The following is a 15,142-nucleotide window of genomic DNA, read 5'->3' as shown; positions in this document are numbered from 1 at the left end:
TACTGACAGAAACCCAGAGGTGCTAAACAGCCAGATTCAGCAGCCTCAGGGACGCCTGGCTGGGGAAAGAATGAGAAACCTCTTCAAGACATGTCTACAATCAAAGCGGTTCCCAAGACATCAAACCGGGATGCTATTGAACACTGACAGTCCGGTTGTCAACTTTAAAATTCAGCTGTCACATTTCATGGAAGGAGGGATGGAGGAGATGAAAAGTTCATGGTTATTCTGTATGTCGTATTAAGAAATTCCAGTTGCAGTTAATTGGTTCTCGTGATTTATGAAGTGTAGAAGTGGGAGGAGAGAAGGGAAGAGAGAAGGTGGATTCTGTGTAATGCACAAAAATAATTTCACTTTGGGAAATTGCCTTTGACATGCCAGATCTGTTTCTAAATAAATCAATTGGAGACAAAATGTCTCGAAGTGATTGATATCATGGATACTTTCTGGATGCCTCACACTGGTCAGGGAGAAGGGTCTTGAACAGGGAAAAAGCTTGTTACTTTACTGAGGAATACTCAGACCTAGCCTTGCTTTTGCTACAACCACTAATCCATAGTAAAAGAATCACTTCAACCAAATGGAGTCGAGGGTTTTTCTCTCCTAGGGTCTTAGCTGAGGCAGGTCTGATAGCTCCATTAGTCTAATGGATTTTTCTTTTTCTTTTCTTTTTTTTAGAGTTTTAAAATAAAGTTTATTTAAGTTTCATATATTTAAAACATTTAAAAAGAAACAAACAAACATATAAATAAATATATATATATACATATATACATTTTGCAGCAGGTATTGAGCATTGGTTACATTTTTCTTTTCTTTTTTTTCTTTTACCCCATAACATTGACGTGAACTACCTTGTTACAATACCTTCCTCATTCTTTTAATGTTTTAATTTCACAGAATACTTTATAATTAAATGCACATCCTTCATAATTTCATACCTTATTCAGTTATCAAATGTTACTTTTTCTTTAACCATTCATACCAACAGTTCCAAACTTTGTAGTATTCACTATCTTTGTTGTTTTTTAGTAATTTGGTTAGGCTGTCCATCTCTGCACACTCGTGAATTTTTTTTAATGACCATCTCCTCTGAAGGGACAATAGACAGTTTCCAATTCTGAGCATAATTTATTCAATCCATTCTTGGTGAGAGAGAAGTTCCCCAAAGATGGGCTCCAGCAGAAATCCAAAAGCTCAGAAGACTAAACCTCTGCTCCTGGGGACCAACCCAGATTGTATCCTGCAACATTATCCTGGGACACATATATTTTCCTTCATCCCAGCTGGCAGCCAGACTTATTGAGTCTTCTGGTATAGAAGTCCATTTGTTTTGAGAAGGGTCACATTGGCAAGAGTTAAGTCCCATCTACCAGTTAAAAAAAGAAAGAAGATACAAAAGAGTTTTTCCTTCCTTGCTTTAAATCTATCTATCTATCTATCTATCTATCTATCTATCTATCTATCTATCTATCTATCTATCTATCCATTCATGTATCTATCATCTATCTATCTATCTATCCATCCATTATCTATCTATCTATCTATCTATCTATCTATCTATCTATCTATCTATCCATCCTTCCATTCATCCATCCATCCATCCATCCATCTATCTATCTATCTATCTATCTATCTATCTATCTATCTATCTATCTATCTATCTTCCACTTTCTTTCTTTCTTTTTTTAATACACAGGTTACTCGAGATTGACATATCTAACAACAGATTCCTCAGCCTTCCTTCTGGTTTATTGCACCTTTCTCGACTCCAACGACTCGTTGCTGCCAAAAATTATTTGGAAAGACTATTCAATGAGGAGAACGGTGAGTGATATCTTCAAAATTCAGCGATTTGCTTTGGAATTGAAAGAAACATGTTTTTTTTTCCTTCTGGACTTCCTTATCCTTTAACTTATGGTGGCCCTTTTTATGTTCAGTTTCTACATCTTCTCAAATCACTGAAAATTATTAATTCTTCCTTCTTTTCATAGCCTGAAACATGTTCAGTGTGCCTGTCTGACCATCCTTCAACACACACACAAACCTCCTTCTTCATTTCTTTTGGAAACCCCTAAGCCATAAATATACAACTTAATATTCTTAACTTACAAATCGTCTTTACACATCACCATGATTGGATCCATCTTAAGTACAAAGTCCAGGCAAATTGCCTGATGGCTTAGCATAGTGAATGAATTTGGCCATTGTCATTCTGCAAAACTACAGTATATTGCCCAAGAAGGCAACTAATTCAGAGAAAATGTTCAAGAATAAAGCTAACCCACAAAGATTCTCATATTTCTTGGTGAGCTATTTTCCTTTGGATTTTTTGCCCCCAGCAACCAACTGGATTGGATTAAGAAAACTGCAGGAATTAGATGTCTCAGACAACAGATTATCAGAGCTGCCTGTTTCCTTTCTGCACTGCTTGAAATCATTGCAAAACCTCAACGGATCTAGCAATAACTTAAAAGTGTTTCCTCTACCGTGGGCATGTCCTTTGGTAAGTCTGGGTAATCATCATGTTCCTGTAGTTACATGAACTCAGTGAAGGGGTGGTATTCAGCAGGTTCTGACCAGTTCTGGAGAACCGGTAGCGGAAATTTTGAGTAGTTCGGAGAACCGGCAAATCCCACCTCTGACTGGCCCCGCCCCCATCTATTCTCTGCCTCCCATTGAGTCCCAGCTGATCGGCTGGGTCTTCTTTTGTTGCCCTTCACAGGAGAACGGAGCTGGAAAGCAGGTTAGTGGGTTGGGGAGGGAAAGGGATTTTGCAGTAACTTTCTCCCAGGAGTGGGGAGGGAATGGAGATTTTACAGTATCCTTCCCCTGCCATGCCCACCAAGCCATACCACATCCAGCAAGCCACGCCCACAAAACCGGTAGTAAAAAAAATTGAATCCCACCACTGACTTTGGAATGTGTCATCACATTGGAAGACATCTTTGAGTAAGTTCAGGTGGTCCTTAATGTACAACTGAGCTCAACATTTCTGTGGCTTAGAGCAGGGGTCTCCAACCTTGGCAACTTTAAGACTTGTGGACTTCAACTCCCAGAATTCCTCAGCCAGCAAAGCTGGCTGAGGAATTCTGGGAGTTGAAGTCCACAAGTCTTAAAGTTGCCAAGGTTGGAGACCCCTGGCTTAGAGAGACTATTGTTAAAGTGAATTGGGCTCCATTTTATGACCTTTCTTTCCACAGTCGTTACATGAATCACTGCAATTGTTAAGTTAGTAACACAGTTGTTAAGTGAATCTGGCTTCCCCATTGACTTTGTCAGAAGGTCGCAAAAGAGAATCCCATAACGTGGGGACATGTCAAACGTCATGAATATGAATCAGTTGCCAAATATCTGAAGTTTGATCATGTGACCAGGGGGATGTTGCAACGGATGTATGAAAAATGATCATAATTCTTTTTTTTCCCCCAGTGCTGTTGTAACTTTGAATGGTGACTAAATGTATTGTTGTAAAAGTTTAATCAACTTTTCACTCATAGAAACCACACACAATTAGTACTTTGATGAAAATTTCTGTAGTCGGATTGAGATGCATAAATTTTTATTACTATAACCAAAGTCTTTTTAAGGCACCACATTGTCACCAAAGATCACGTGCAAAGGCTTATACAGTCTATGCCGAAGTGATGCCGCCTGGTGATAAGCAATAAGGGTTGGCCAATTGCATATTAGTAACCATGTTTGGTTACCTAAACAGTCCTTTTCAGGGCCACAAACAATAAAAATGTTAACAAAACACTAGCATCGGCCTTAGTAATTGCAACATGTATGCCACTGGGTATGCATCAGTTAATCTGTTTTCATAGTCATTGTAAGCATGCATTGTAAGCATGCAAGAAAATTCACAATCCCCACCCATACAGCACCAAATTGCAAAAAGCTTATGCTTTTCACTTAAAAACCACCAGTATTTACTTAAATATAACAATATTTGCATAGCAGTTAGCATAAAATATCATAAAATCAATGGCCTATCCAAAAAATGTCATAAACTGTAAACCGTAAAGCGAGTAGGACTTTTTCACACAGCTGTATGTCAGAAAACTTTTCCATGAAATTTCATCAGAAATGGTTTCTTTCTTTCAAACCTGTCCTCACTTTCTTAACAACTACAGATGTTGTATTTAAGTTTGTGTGTGTGCAATGAAGAAACTCGACATTCTTTGATGTTGCTCAAACGTGCATCTCCATCATTTGAACTCATATTGTTCTGACCCAGCCTTAGAGAAGCAAGAAACAGACTCCTGGTCTTGAAACCCCCCCCTCCCTCGTTATTAGCTACTGTGAATTACTGTCATTCACACACTGAAAAGTCCATCTTTCCAAGGGTTAACTGAAGTACAGACCTGATCAGTTCCTTGGGATAACTGCCAGGCCGGGAGTTTCCAGCCCCAAAGCTGTAAATTAAATTCTGGCAAGCAGCCTCTGAGGCACGAGCCAAGATGAGCAAATCTTCTGACAGAAATCCGAAGGTTGTCTCCCACAACCACCACTCCCCTTTTCCTTCTATTTATTTTCTAGCCAGGGAGGGGCCATTCAGCGTCCACGTGTGCTTTTCCTTCCGAGTTGGCCCCTGTTCTTTAATTGTTCTCCTCTTCTGTCAGCTCTGCGCATACACGCATCTGGAAGAGGCTCCAGCTGTTCTTCCTCCCCACTTATCTCAGTCTCTGAAGGCAGCTGCGTCTCTGGTGGCTGGGAAATGTCAGGCGGCCTTGGCTCTATCTCTGCTTCCGATGCAGAGCATCCATCAGAGCCTTCTCCAGACTCTAGAACTGGCCCAAGTTCCTCCCCAACCTCCTCATCGTCTGAGTCTGCCGCCAGCTCTGCTGGCAGCTGATGGGCCCACAACACACATATATTTTCACAAGCTTATTAGATTCATACCTGTATAAAATCTGATATTTTTGCTGATGGACAAATACAAAGTTTTCTCTTCCTTATATTTTCAGAAATCTTGCAAAGTAGCTAGAAACATGCTGGACTCTCTCCCTGATACTTTGGCCGTGTTTTGGAAAAACCATCTCAAGGAAGTAGACTTCTCTGACAATTCCTTGAAAGATCTTCCACAGGGTCTCTTCCAACTTGAAGTAAGTAGATTGTTCCTACCCGTTGGGGCCACTTCATTTACTCTGTAAAATAAATTGGGATGGCTTGCTTTATGTTATTTGCAGTCTCAGATCAGCAGGGGTATCTGATGAACATCTGAAGCACCTTGACTATAGCGCCTTGAAGGGATATTATTCCAGCCACCCGCTTGATTGATTGATTGAATACCATCAAATCAATTCTTAGCAATTGCATGGATACTGTTGTGTCCGTGCAGCCGCAAACACAGAATAGCCCACTGTTAGTAGCGCGGGAAAATACAGTTACTTAATTGACTAACAGCATGGCAGGCAACTGCTATATAAGGGAGCCCGCCAACCATTAGCCCTCATTGTGTTGCAGTTAGAATTGAGTACTTACCAGTAAAACGTTGATTGCGGATCCTTGTCTCTGTCTCCTTCTTTCCCACGACGCAATAGATGCTTTCTCCATCCTCTAGCTAGGTCCTTCAGATGGTACATCCATCACTGCTTGGATCAAGTCTGTCTACCTTGCTGCTAGTCATCCCCTTCTTCTGTTTCCTTCTGCATTGTTATAGACTTCTCAAGGGATTTTGACAGTGGTTTGCTCTCCAAGCTTGTTTCAATTTTAGTTTCTGAATGTTTTGTTACCAGGCAAGATTTTCTTGTCCTATTCTCCTTAGCTATTTAAATGTTTTGTGTGCCAGTTTGATCACTTGGTCGTGTGCCTGGTTGTTAGTTTGGAGCTATATTTAGATTCTGAGCCCCTGACTGTTTCTCTTATTGATTGGCCATTCGAATGGTCAGGTTTCTTATGTATTCATATGCTGGATCTACATCAATAGGCTTGTTAATTGCTCCTTTGATAGAATACCAGGCTTCGATAAATTTAGATGTGTGGTGCGATGCTGGCATGGCCAATCATTGTAGTTCCTTCCCAATCAAACAGGTGTTATTATAAATGTGATTTGAGATCAGAGATTTTTGGTCGTGCTGTTGAACTGCTACTTGTTTTCAATTTTCAACTTCTCAAGGGAGCTGGGTTTCCAAAATAGAAATTAATTGTGGTCGTTTGCATCTTGAGAGAACTCTGGATTAGACCCTCACAATCTAGTTTGCTTGAATCTCCATGTAGTGGTGAAAGATACTGTGAGGTAGGAGAGATGGTGGACATGCCCAGAAGCAAAACTTATTTCCATGCCTTACTGGATGATTTGGGGGTCAGTCAGTTTCTTTTGGCTTGGCCTTTCTATAACATGATTATTATGAAATAAAATGGGGAGATGAGATCTATGTGGAGGGGAGGATGGACTTTGAATAATGGTAGCAGCTTCTTGGTGTACCTGGCTCTTCTTAAGACAATGTAACTTCTTGAGCTGCTCTGCCATTCATTACATGTAGAATTGACAATTAACTTGTAAAAAAATAATCTTATCTGTAAAAGGAAGAGGCAAAATCAACCCTAATCATGCTGCTTCTTGAACTTTGAGGTCAGCAAGTGTAATTAATTTCACGACTGTGAGGATACATCCTCAGAGTCATTGGATATGAGATGGGCAGCAAATAAATTTTATAAATAACTAGCCAATAACCTGGCATTGCCCAGGTATTTATTTATCCCAATCCTGTAGTACAGGGATCTCCAACCTTGGCGACTTTAATCCTGGTGGACTTCAACTCCCAGAATTCCCCAGCCAGCAAAGCTGGCTGGGGAATTCTGGGAGTTGAAGTCCACCAGGCTTAAAGTCGCCAAGGTTGGAGACCCCTGCTGTAGTAGACAGGAAAATCCTTAGTCGGGACTCACACTGTTGTACTGTCTCTGGCGCACAGTCGCAAGTCTTCTATTCTTCTCCTTGGGAGTTTCTTGTCTATGCTGGTGTTTCATTTTGTAGCCTTTGATTGCACGTGGCCAATCACCTGACGTTTCCTTGGAGGGCTGAGAGGGAGCCCCCTTGTGGAGTACTGTGAAGCTGTTACCAAGGCAAATCCACTGTGCTGTACAGTAGAAAGCCGTTTTAAGGCACACACACCCCGAGGCGTGTTAGGGGTGTCTTACCCTCACAGTATTTGTTTCCAGAGGGTAAGTCATCTGTGTACCAAGATTGGTTGAAATTGCTCGAGGAGTTCCAGAGTTATTCTGGAACATACACACACACACACACACACACACACACACACACACACACACATATATATACTCTGAGAAGCACAGAGTTGAAGACAGAAGCCTGAAGATGATGAATGAGACTTCATCGAAACGTTGCCTAGATACTTCCAATCTTACGCGGGAGAAAACCCGAATAACCAAAGATCTATCTATATATATATATATATATATATATATCTATATCTATATCTATATCTATATCTATATCTATATCTATATCTATATCTATATCTATATCTATATCTATATCTATATCTATCTATCTATCTATCTATCTATCTATCTATCTATCTATCTATCTATCTATCTATCTATCTATCTATCTATCTATCTATCTATCTATCTATCTATCTATCTATCTATCTATCTATCTATCTATATATATATATATATATATAATAAATACATCCCAATTGACACCATACACCATTTCACATTACATATAAACACATATTCATTATGCAAAATACATAGGAATGTAAAGAATCTGCAACTTATTGCTTGGATTAACTGGTCTTGGATCCCTGAGTCTTCATATGGGTTTTGAAGGGTGTGTGTGTGTGTGTGTGTGTGTACACGCACTGTAGTTGTAACTTCAGCTTATGCAAATGGGCTTTCCTTCATGGAAAGTGAAATTGCATGTAATCTGAATCATTTGAACACTAGGCGGTGCTCCTCTGTTACTTATTTGTTCTCTGGGCCATTCCTCAGTAGGGTTGTTTTAGTGCGGTGTGAAGACAGCTGTAATTTAAAAAATAATATACATGTTTGTAGCCCTGCATAATTGTTTGATAGCAAGTCAGATCTTTGGTTTGGTTCACCTATGCATCTTCTCTCAGCATCACTTCCTGCAGATGCGTCACCTACAACATTAGCCAACTGGTTTGAAAACTCTGGAAATGTTCATCCAATGCTTCTGGAGAAGGTGACAGCTGTCCAGGATTTCACACAGGTGGAATTTCTAGCCTTAACTGGAAATGGAAAATAAAATGTAGGCAACATGTTGTGATGCTTCCATAGAGGAGCATTAATTCCATTCATCTCCTCTTACTCTTTGCTGGAGCTTAAAAAGATAAAAGGTTCCCCTCGCACACACATGCTAGTCATTTCCGGCTCTAGGGGATGGTGCTCAACTCCATTACAAAGCCGAAGACGTCTCCGTGGTCATGTGGCCGGCGTGACTAAATGCTGAAGGCGCATGGAACACTGTTACCTTCCCACCAAAGGTGGTCCCTGTTTTTCTACTAGCATTTTTACGTGCTTTTGAACTGCTAGGTTGGCAGAAACTGGGACAAATAATGGGAGCTCACTCCGTTATGCGGTGCTAGGGATTCGAACTGCCAAACTTCCGATCTGTCTGATTGATGTTCAGCGTCTTAGCCACTGAGCCACCGCGTCCCTTAGACTTCTATAGATAACCCTAATGTCTGCTTTACTTTGGAGCTCCTTGAGCTCTGACTGGATGATGGGAAAGAGCTGAAGAAGCTTCTTGGATGAGAAGCGAAACGCCTTCAAAGAAAAACCAGAAAGTCCAGTTGCCTCTTGAAAAAAAAGCACATTTGGGATAGTCTGGTGTCACTTTCACTTGATGATCCTGTATTCCTTAGATGGTCCTGTTTCCTTTATGGTCGCTATGTATATTAGATGGATAAGCAGGGGGGAAGCAGGAAAGAAAAAAAAATAGGGAGAAAAGGCTTTCTGATTCTAACTCTTGTATTTCAATGAGCAACATTTTCAGGCAGCAAGTATCTCTGTATACGTGAATAAAGAGACTGTTCGATATTTCATTACTGTCCTGGTTTGGGGCAAGGTTGTTTTTGTTTTGCTTTTTAAAAAAGATCAAAACACCCCTTGATAACAACAGCAACCACAAAAAGTTTCCTACCTGAGATGAATAGTACGTGAATAGTTTTTGGGGAGGAAAATAAGGGGAAAATTGTGCCTCTGCCTACCAGCATCCATTGGTATTCATCTGGCTAGTGTTCTGTCAGTGTGTGAGAGAGTTGAGGGCAATTTGGAAACTGAAACAGTATTTGCTTGTGAGCGAGAAGGAGACAGCAAGGAGCCTGGGCGTGGCTTAGCTCAACTGTTCAGTACTAAAGCTGCTTGGTGCTCTGAAACTGAGACTGAAACTGAAAATCCTCTCATCTGCTTGTGTTTTGCATTTGGAACAGATTTCTTTTCAGGTGGGGAGGGGGAGTAGAACTCTTTAGCATCAAAGCGTGTTAATAATAATATACAAAATACTAATGCTCTGATAGTCATTTTGAAAAATTCTTCCGTAGTGAGCACCTAGAAGCCAAAAGAAATATACGTGCGAAATTTCAAGCTTGTAGGCTTTCCAGTTCTGGAGATTTTGTGATGATGCATGAGTGGTATTTTGCTTTTATATACTGTATATAGATAATAACAAATACGAGGAGTGTGTACACCTATGGAAGATAGCTTGATGTTTTTATGTTTTGTTTGTTTATGTTTGTTTTTAAAAATAAAAATTTTTTAAAAAGCCCTAAAATTATATTTTTTCAGTTTTTTTTCCAATTATCCCACCTCTTTTTTCCCCCTTTGAATTTTGCATCTCCTCTTTTCAAGATTTATCAGATTTCAGTGGTCTATATGTCAAATTCTGCAAGATCGTGATGCCACATCTACTATCTTGCAGATTTTGAACAGTTTCCTTTCCTGGGACGTCTATGCAAAAACTATCATTATCGATTTTCCCTTTCAGGCTCTGGTCTCTCTGAAACTTTCTGGAAATCAGATAGTCAACTTACCTTCTCCAGAGAAGTGGGCTTGCCGATTGTTGAAATCTCTGGATCTCTCCAAGAATCAGCTTGGAAAGTGAGTTTTGGGGGTTTCTCTTAAGTCACATTACAGAAGAAATCTTCCTGTTTGATTGGTCTTTGTTTACATTTGCCTACAGAACTGAGGAAGGGACCAAAACTAAATGGATTCCATTATTCACTACAAGAAACAGAAGTTGCGTTGGCAGCGAGATAGGTAAGTGTATTAGAGAGACAGACAGACAGGTGCGCAGGATGAAATGAAGAATGGAGTGGTAGGATATTCAAGTACATTTAAGATTCTTGATGGCTGCTTCTTTGATTGTATTTTCTAGCTGAGACTGAGTATTGGTCTTTAAATAGATCTGTGGAATCCTTGGTGCTCTCTGAGCTTGGCTGTTTTCTTGCAGATGTTTCATTACCCAGCTAGGTAATATCATCAGTGCTAGAAAGGAATGAGGTGTGTAGAGCTATGGGGGGAAGGGGGGGAGGAGCTGTGGGTTCTTGGTGTTCTCCGAGCTTGGTTGTTTTCTTGCAGATGTTTCATTACCCAGCTAGGTAATATCATCAGTGTTAGAAGGGAGTGGGATTTGTTCTGTTTATGCTTATTCTGTCAGTGTTGGTGGGAATCTTCTTAATTGTTCCTTGAATAGGCTGTTGTTTGCTATTTGTTTGTCTGAGCTGGCACTTCCTCGATTGGAGTATTGAGCCTAGTGTTAATCTCTGTTTATCTGAATCTTAACTGCTGGCCATGAAGTGTTTTGGTCTTTTTTGTTTCCTTTTTTGCCTCTTTTGAATGGTATGTAAATGGTATATAAAGTGACCCATAAAACCAATAAACTTATATACCACTTCATAGTGCTTTACAGCCCTCTTAAGTGGTTTACAGAGTCAGCATATTGCCCCCAACAATCTGGGTCCTCATTTTACCAACCTCAGAAGGATACAGCCCTGAGCCGGTGAGAATCAAACTGCTGACAGTCGGCAGAATTAGCCCGCAATACTGCCTTCTAACCACTGGACCACCTTGATTCAAAACCAATTGATACTGCACATGAACAAGATTTTTTTGACACCCCCCCCCCTTATATTAATTTGCAGTTTTCTGAGCCCATTTATCCATTTCCCCCAAATTGGTAGCCCCTGACAATATTCACGGTGTCTTTCTTCCGCGTTCTCCTGGTTTATTTTCTTAAAATGCTGTTTTCCCCCAAAGGGTTGGAGGATTGGAAAGGATTTCCTTATGTTTATAATATGTATTGAAATCCCCTTTTGATCACCATCCCTTTTTCATCATGAGTTGTCCTCTGCCACCTTGTGGTCATAAGAAACTCTCTGCTGTAGGAAAAACAGGCCAAATGAATATTTTAAATATTAATAAATAACAGATTGTTCTCCTGTCCCTTTCTTGAGACCTGTGATCGACAGCTGGCGAAGAGGGGGCTTTATCCTATCAAATCTGATTGCTAGTTTGCAGAATGTGTGTGTCCTGGATATTCTCTTACCTAACTTGTATTTGTCTTACTTTTTCTTTCCAGAATATACCCTACAGTTTCCTGAATTCCTGGCCGATATGTTGGAGGTCCTCTATCTGAATGACAACCAACTAGACTCCGTCCCACAGTCTGTTTGTCTCCTCAGAGGGCTGTCAGAACTCTACTTAGGAAAGTGAGTCGAGTTCTTCCCAACAGTTGTAGAGAATATTTAATTCATTAATTTGGAAGAATATTTAATTCACTGGCTGCTGAAACTCCAGAGGTTTCCTTTGATGAACGTGGTAGTTTCAGTGCTCTTGATTTTCTCCAGATATTTTTGAAGGTGTAACATAATTCCAAGAGAGCCTTGCCAAGATGTAGATGAAATATAGGAATTTTAGCTAAACACAGCTGGAAGATCCAAGACCCCAAGAATGGGGAAATACAGGATGAGATTCCCTATGTCCATCTCTCAATGTTATCTTGAAGTTGGTTGCGGTAGGAGATGGTTGAAGGAAAAATAATATATGCTCATTGTTTTCCTGGAAAGAAGAGTAAAATTAAAAAGAAATAAATGAACTCCTATGTTGAGTAAAAGACTGTGATTTTTAAAGTTTCTCAAGATTATCATTTCACTGAGAACTTGTGAAATGATTTTTAACAACACTGCTGAGAAACACACAAAACAGAATTTAAGAGGAGGGGTTGTGTTTCATCTTAGCTAACCAGAAAAGTGGAGAAACTTTGTTCAAGAGACTTAGTTAAGAACAACAAAGATGATTAGGGGATTGGAGGCTAAAACACATGAGGAACAGTTGCAAAATTGGATATCTCTAGTGAATAGAAGGACTAGGGGAGACATGATAGCAGTGTTGCAATATCTAAGGGGCTGCCACAAAGAAGAGGGGGTCAAGCTAACCTCCAAAAAGCACCTGAGGGCAGAACAAGAAGCAATGGATGGATGCTTATCAAAAAGAGAACCAACCGAGAGCTAAGGAGAAATTTCCTGACAGAAATTTCCTGACAATTAATTGGTGGAATGACTTGCCTCCAGAAGTCATGGGTGCTCCAACACTGGAGAGTTTTAAGAAGAGATTGGACAACATTTGTCTGAAATGGTATAAGGCTTCCTTCTTGAGGAGGAGATTAGACTAGAAGACCTTCAAGGTCCCTTCCAACTTTGTTATTTTCTTAAGTTTCCTTTTCCATTGAAATTCCACGATGGTTTCACCTAAGCTAACAGTTTCACGTTATACCTCCACATATTCATTTGAAGGCTAGACTCGTTGCCAACTTGCCTACTTCAATGTCACCCTTGGCAAGGCTGAGGATCGGTTGATGAGTGTGTGTCCTTTTCTACATAGTAACCCAGGCATCCAAGAGCTTCCTGCTGAACTTGGACAACTGGTTAATCTTTGGCAGCTGGATATCGAGGATCTAAACATTGGCAATCTTCCAACGGAGATCAGAAAAGAGGGTGAGGTTCTTCCCTTTCTCTAACTGATTAATCTCAGCTGTTCAAACAGGAAGAGAATCCAGACCAAGCCTGATTTTATTCATTATTGAATGATGGGCAATATGGAAGGGCCTCTGTCCAGGTTGTTGTTTTGAAATAGAATTGCAGACCTCAGATTTTCCATGCGATTCAAATTCAGCTCGATCAGTTCCTTTGCAGGCAACCTTCTCCTTCAAACAGAAGCTCACAGTACAGCCATTTAATGGATTCCACTCCTCCCACCCATACATTTCTGAGTAAGTGCTGTAGAAATGACAGGCAACATTTATTATTTTGCAGAAAGTCATAGTTTTTGACATCCCACAACCAAACGATGTCAGTTTTGTCCCTTCCTGGCCTAACATTATATTTTTCAGAATGGTTATTTCTGTTGTAACTTAACTTATTGGCAAGTTCTGCAGCAATTAAGACAAACCATAACTGGAAATTAAGGATCCTTGGCTTACATAAAATTGGGCTTCTGGTGTTTACTCATTTTGAATAGGCCTATTATTGCTTGATGATGTTCCATCAGTTTGTTTATTTTTGCAATATATGACTTCCGTATTCAGCCCAAACTTTAAATCAGGAGAATCCAAGGGGTTTTTTTTGTAAAAAAAACTATTGATTAATTTTGCAGTTTTTTTCTTTAGTCATCCTAGCTTCCCACACTTCTAAGGAATGGACGGGAGAAGAAAGAGAGAGTGGGGAGGAAGGGAGAGAGAGAGACAGAGAGAAAGAAACAGAGAGAGAGAAGAGAGAAAGATTCCTCAGATGTCTCTTATTCAGGGCCCAGGTTGCTTGCTTATAGAGGGCTTTGAAAATTAGTCCAAGATGACTGGAGGTTGCTCATCCTGCACAAAATATTTTTTTTATTAGCTATCATCTACCACTTCTGCCAACCCAGCAGTTCGTAGGCAAATGCGAGTAGATAAGATAAGGTAGGAAGGTAATGGTGTTCCATGCACCTTGGCATACAGACATGACTACAGAAGTGTCTTCAGACAACGCTGGCTAACTTGGCTAAGAAATGGAGATGAGCACCACCCTTAGAGTTGGACACAACTGGACAGGGGAAGCCTGTCACCAATCATCTACCAATGATTTCTCCATCCCTTCTACCTGCAGGACCCAAGACCATTTTAGCTTACTTACGTGCCCAGCTACGCAAAGCAGAGAGATGTAATGTGATGAAAATGGTGGTGGTAGGTCCTCCTCGACAGGGAAAATCCACCCTGGTTGAGATCCTGCAGACAGGGAAATCTTCTTTTTCAATGCCTGACAATGCCACTGTCCGGACCACAAGATGGGAGCTCCAGAGACCTGCTGGATTCAAATCCAAGGTAAATAAAAAAGAGAAATGTCTATGGAGATTCTCAATCCTCCAGGTCATGGCTGTCCCAGAGGTGCTTGTTCAAAATTAAAAAATTCAAAAAAAAAAGTGCCTTAGGACCATTTTCCACTCTTGCAGTATGCCTCATGCTCATGTGATCAAAATTCAGATGCTTGGCAAATGACTCACCTTTATGACGGTTGCAGGATCCCAGGGTCATGTGATCCCCTTTTGTGACTTTTGGATAAGCAAAGTCAACAGGGAAGCCAGATTCACTTAACAACTGTGGCAAGAAAGATAGTAAAATGGGGCCAAACTCACTTAGCAACAAAAATTTTGAGCTCAATTGTGGATGTGGATGTGTATATGTACATGTGTGTATGTATGTGTATATGTATATGTATGTATATATGTATGTGTATATGTACATGTATGTATGTATGTGTATATGTACATGTATGTGTATATGTACATGTGTGTGTGTATGTTGAGGATTACCTGCATCTCATTTGCATACTTAAAAAAACCCTCTCATGAATCTGTAACAAAAGTATAGTGTGATGACCTGGGGTGTGGCACAAAGGCAACACAGTCAGATAATCAATAAAAGTCCCTTTATGAGCTCCACCTTTGCCCCCAATGTCCAGGTTACCTTCTGGCTGGAGAAAAACTCATCCAGGAACAGCCAAAGAGAATGTTCCAAAATATGGTCAACAAAAACTGTAACTTTAAGTCCAATCAAGCCAAACTGAGATACTTAGTTTGGCAGGGCAGGAGCAAGAATTCTAGACTTGGAGGCATG

At 40.3% G+C, this 15,142-nt stretch overlaps 1 protein-coding gene across 3 annotated transcripts in view; it reads left to right on the top strand.

Annotated features, from left to right (window-relative positions):
• Positions 1-15,142, top strand: part of LRRK1 (leucine rich repeat kinase 1) — an 89,476-nt gene that overhangs the window by 14,853 nt on the left and 59,481 nt on the right. For all 3 annotated transcript variants that reach the window (XR_015750798.1, XM_087972796.1, XM_087972795.1), the window contains 8 exons: positions 1,700-1,827; positions 2,343-2,506; positions 4,971-5,108; positions 9,983-10,095; positions 10,178-10,254; positions 11,576-11,705; positions 12,877-12,989; positions 14,136-14,350. Coding sequence is in view for 2 of the 3 variants with exons in the window: in XM_087972796.1 (XP_087828922.1) it covers positions 1,700-1,827; positions 2,343-2,506; positions 4,971-5,108; positions 9,983-10,095; positions 10,178-10,254; positions 11,576-11,705; positions 12,877-12,989; positions 14,136-14,350 (1,078 nt within the window). In the remaining variant the exon portion in view is untranslated. The remainder of the gene's footprint in view (positions 1-1,699; positions 1,828-2,342; positions 2,507-4,970; positions 5,109-9,982; positions 10,096-10,177; positions 10,255-11,575; positions 11,706-12,876; positions 12,990-14,135; positions 14,351-15,142) is intronic.

Source organism: Notechis scutatus, chromosome 11 (genome assembly GCF_049901735.1).
Source record: "Notechis scutatus isolate UNSWTSFEM ecotype Mainland chromosome 11, rNotScu1.2, whole genome shotgun sequence".
NCBI classification, from domain to species: domain Eukaryota; kingdom Metazoa; phylum Chordata; class Lepidosauria; order Squamata; family Elapidae; genus Notechis; species Notechis scutatus.
Note: the sequence above shows the minus strand (reverse complement) of the source record. Positions and strands in the feature narration are given on the sequence as shown.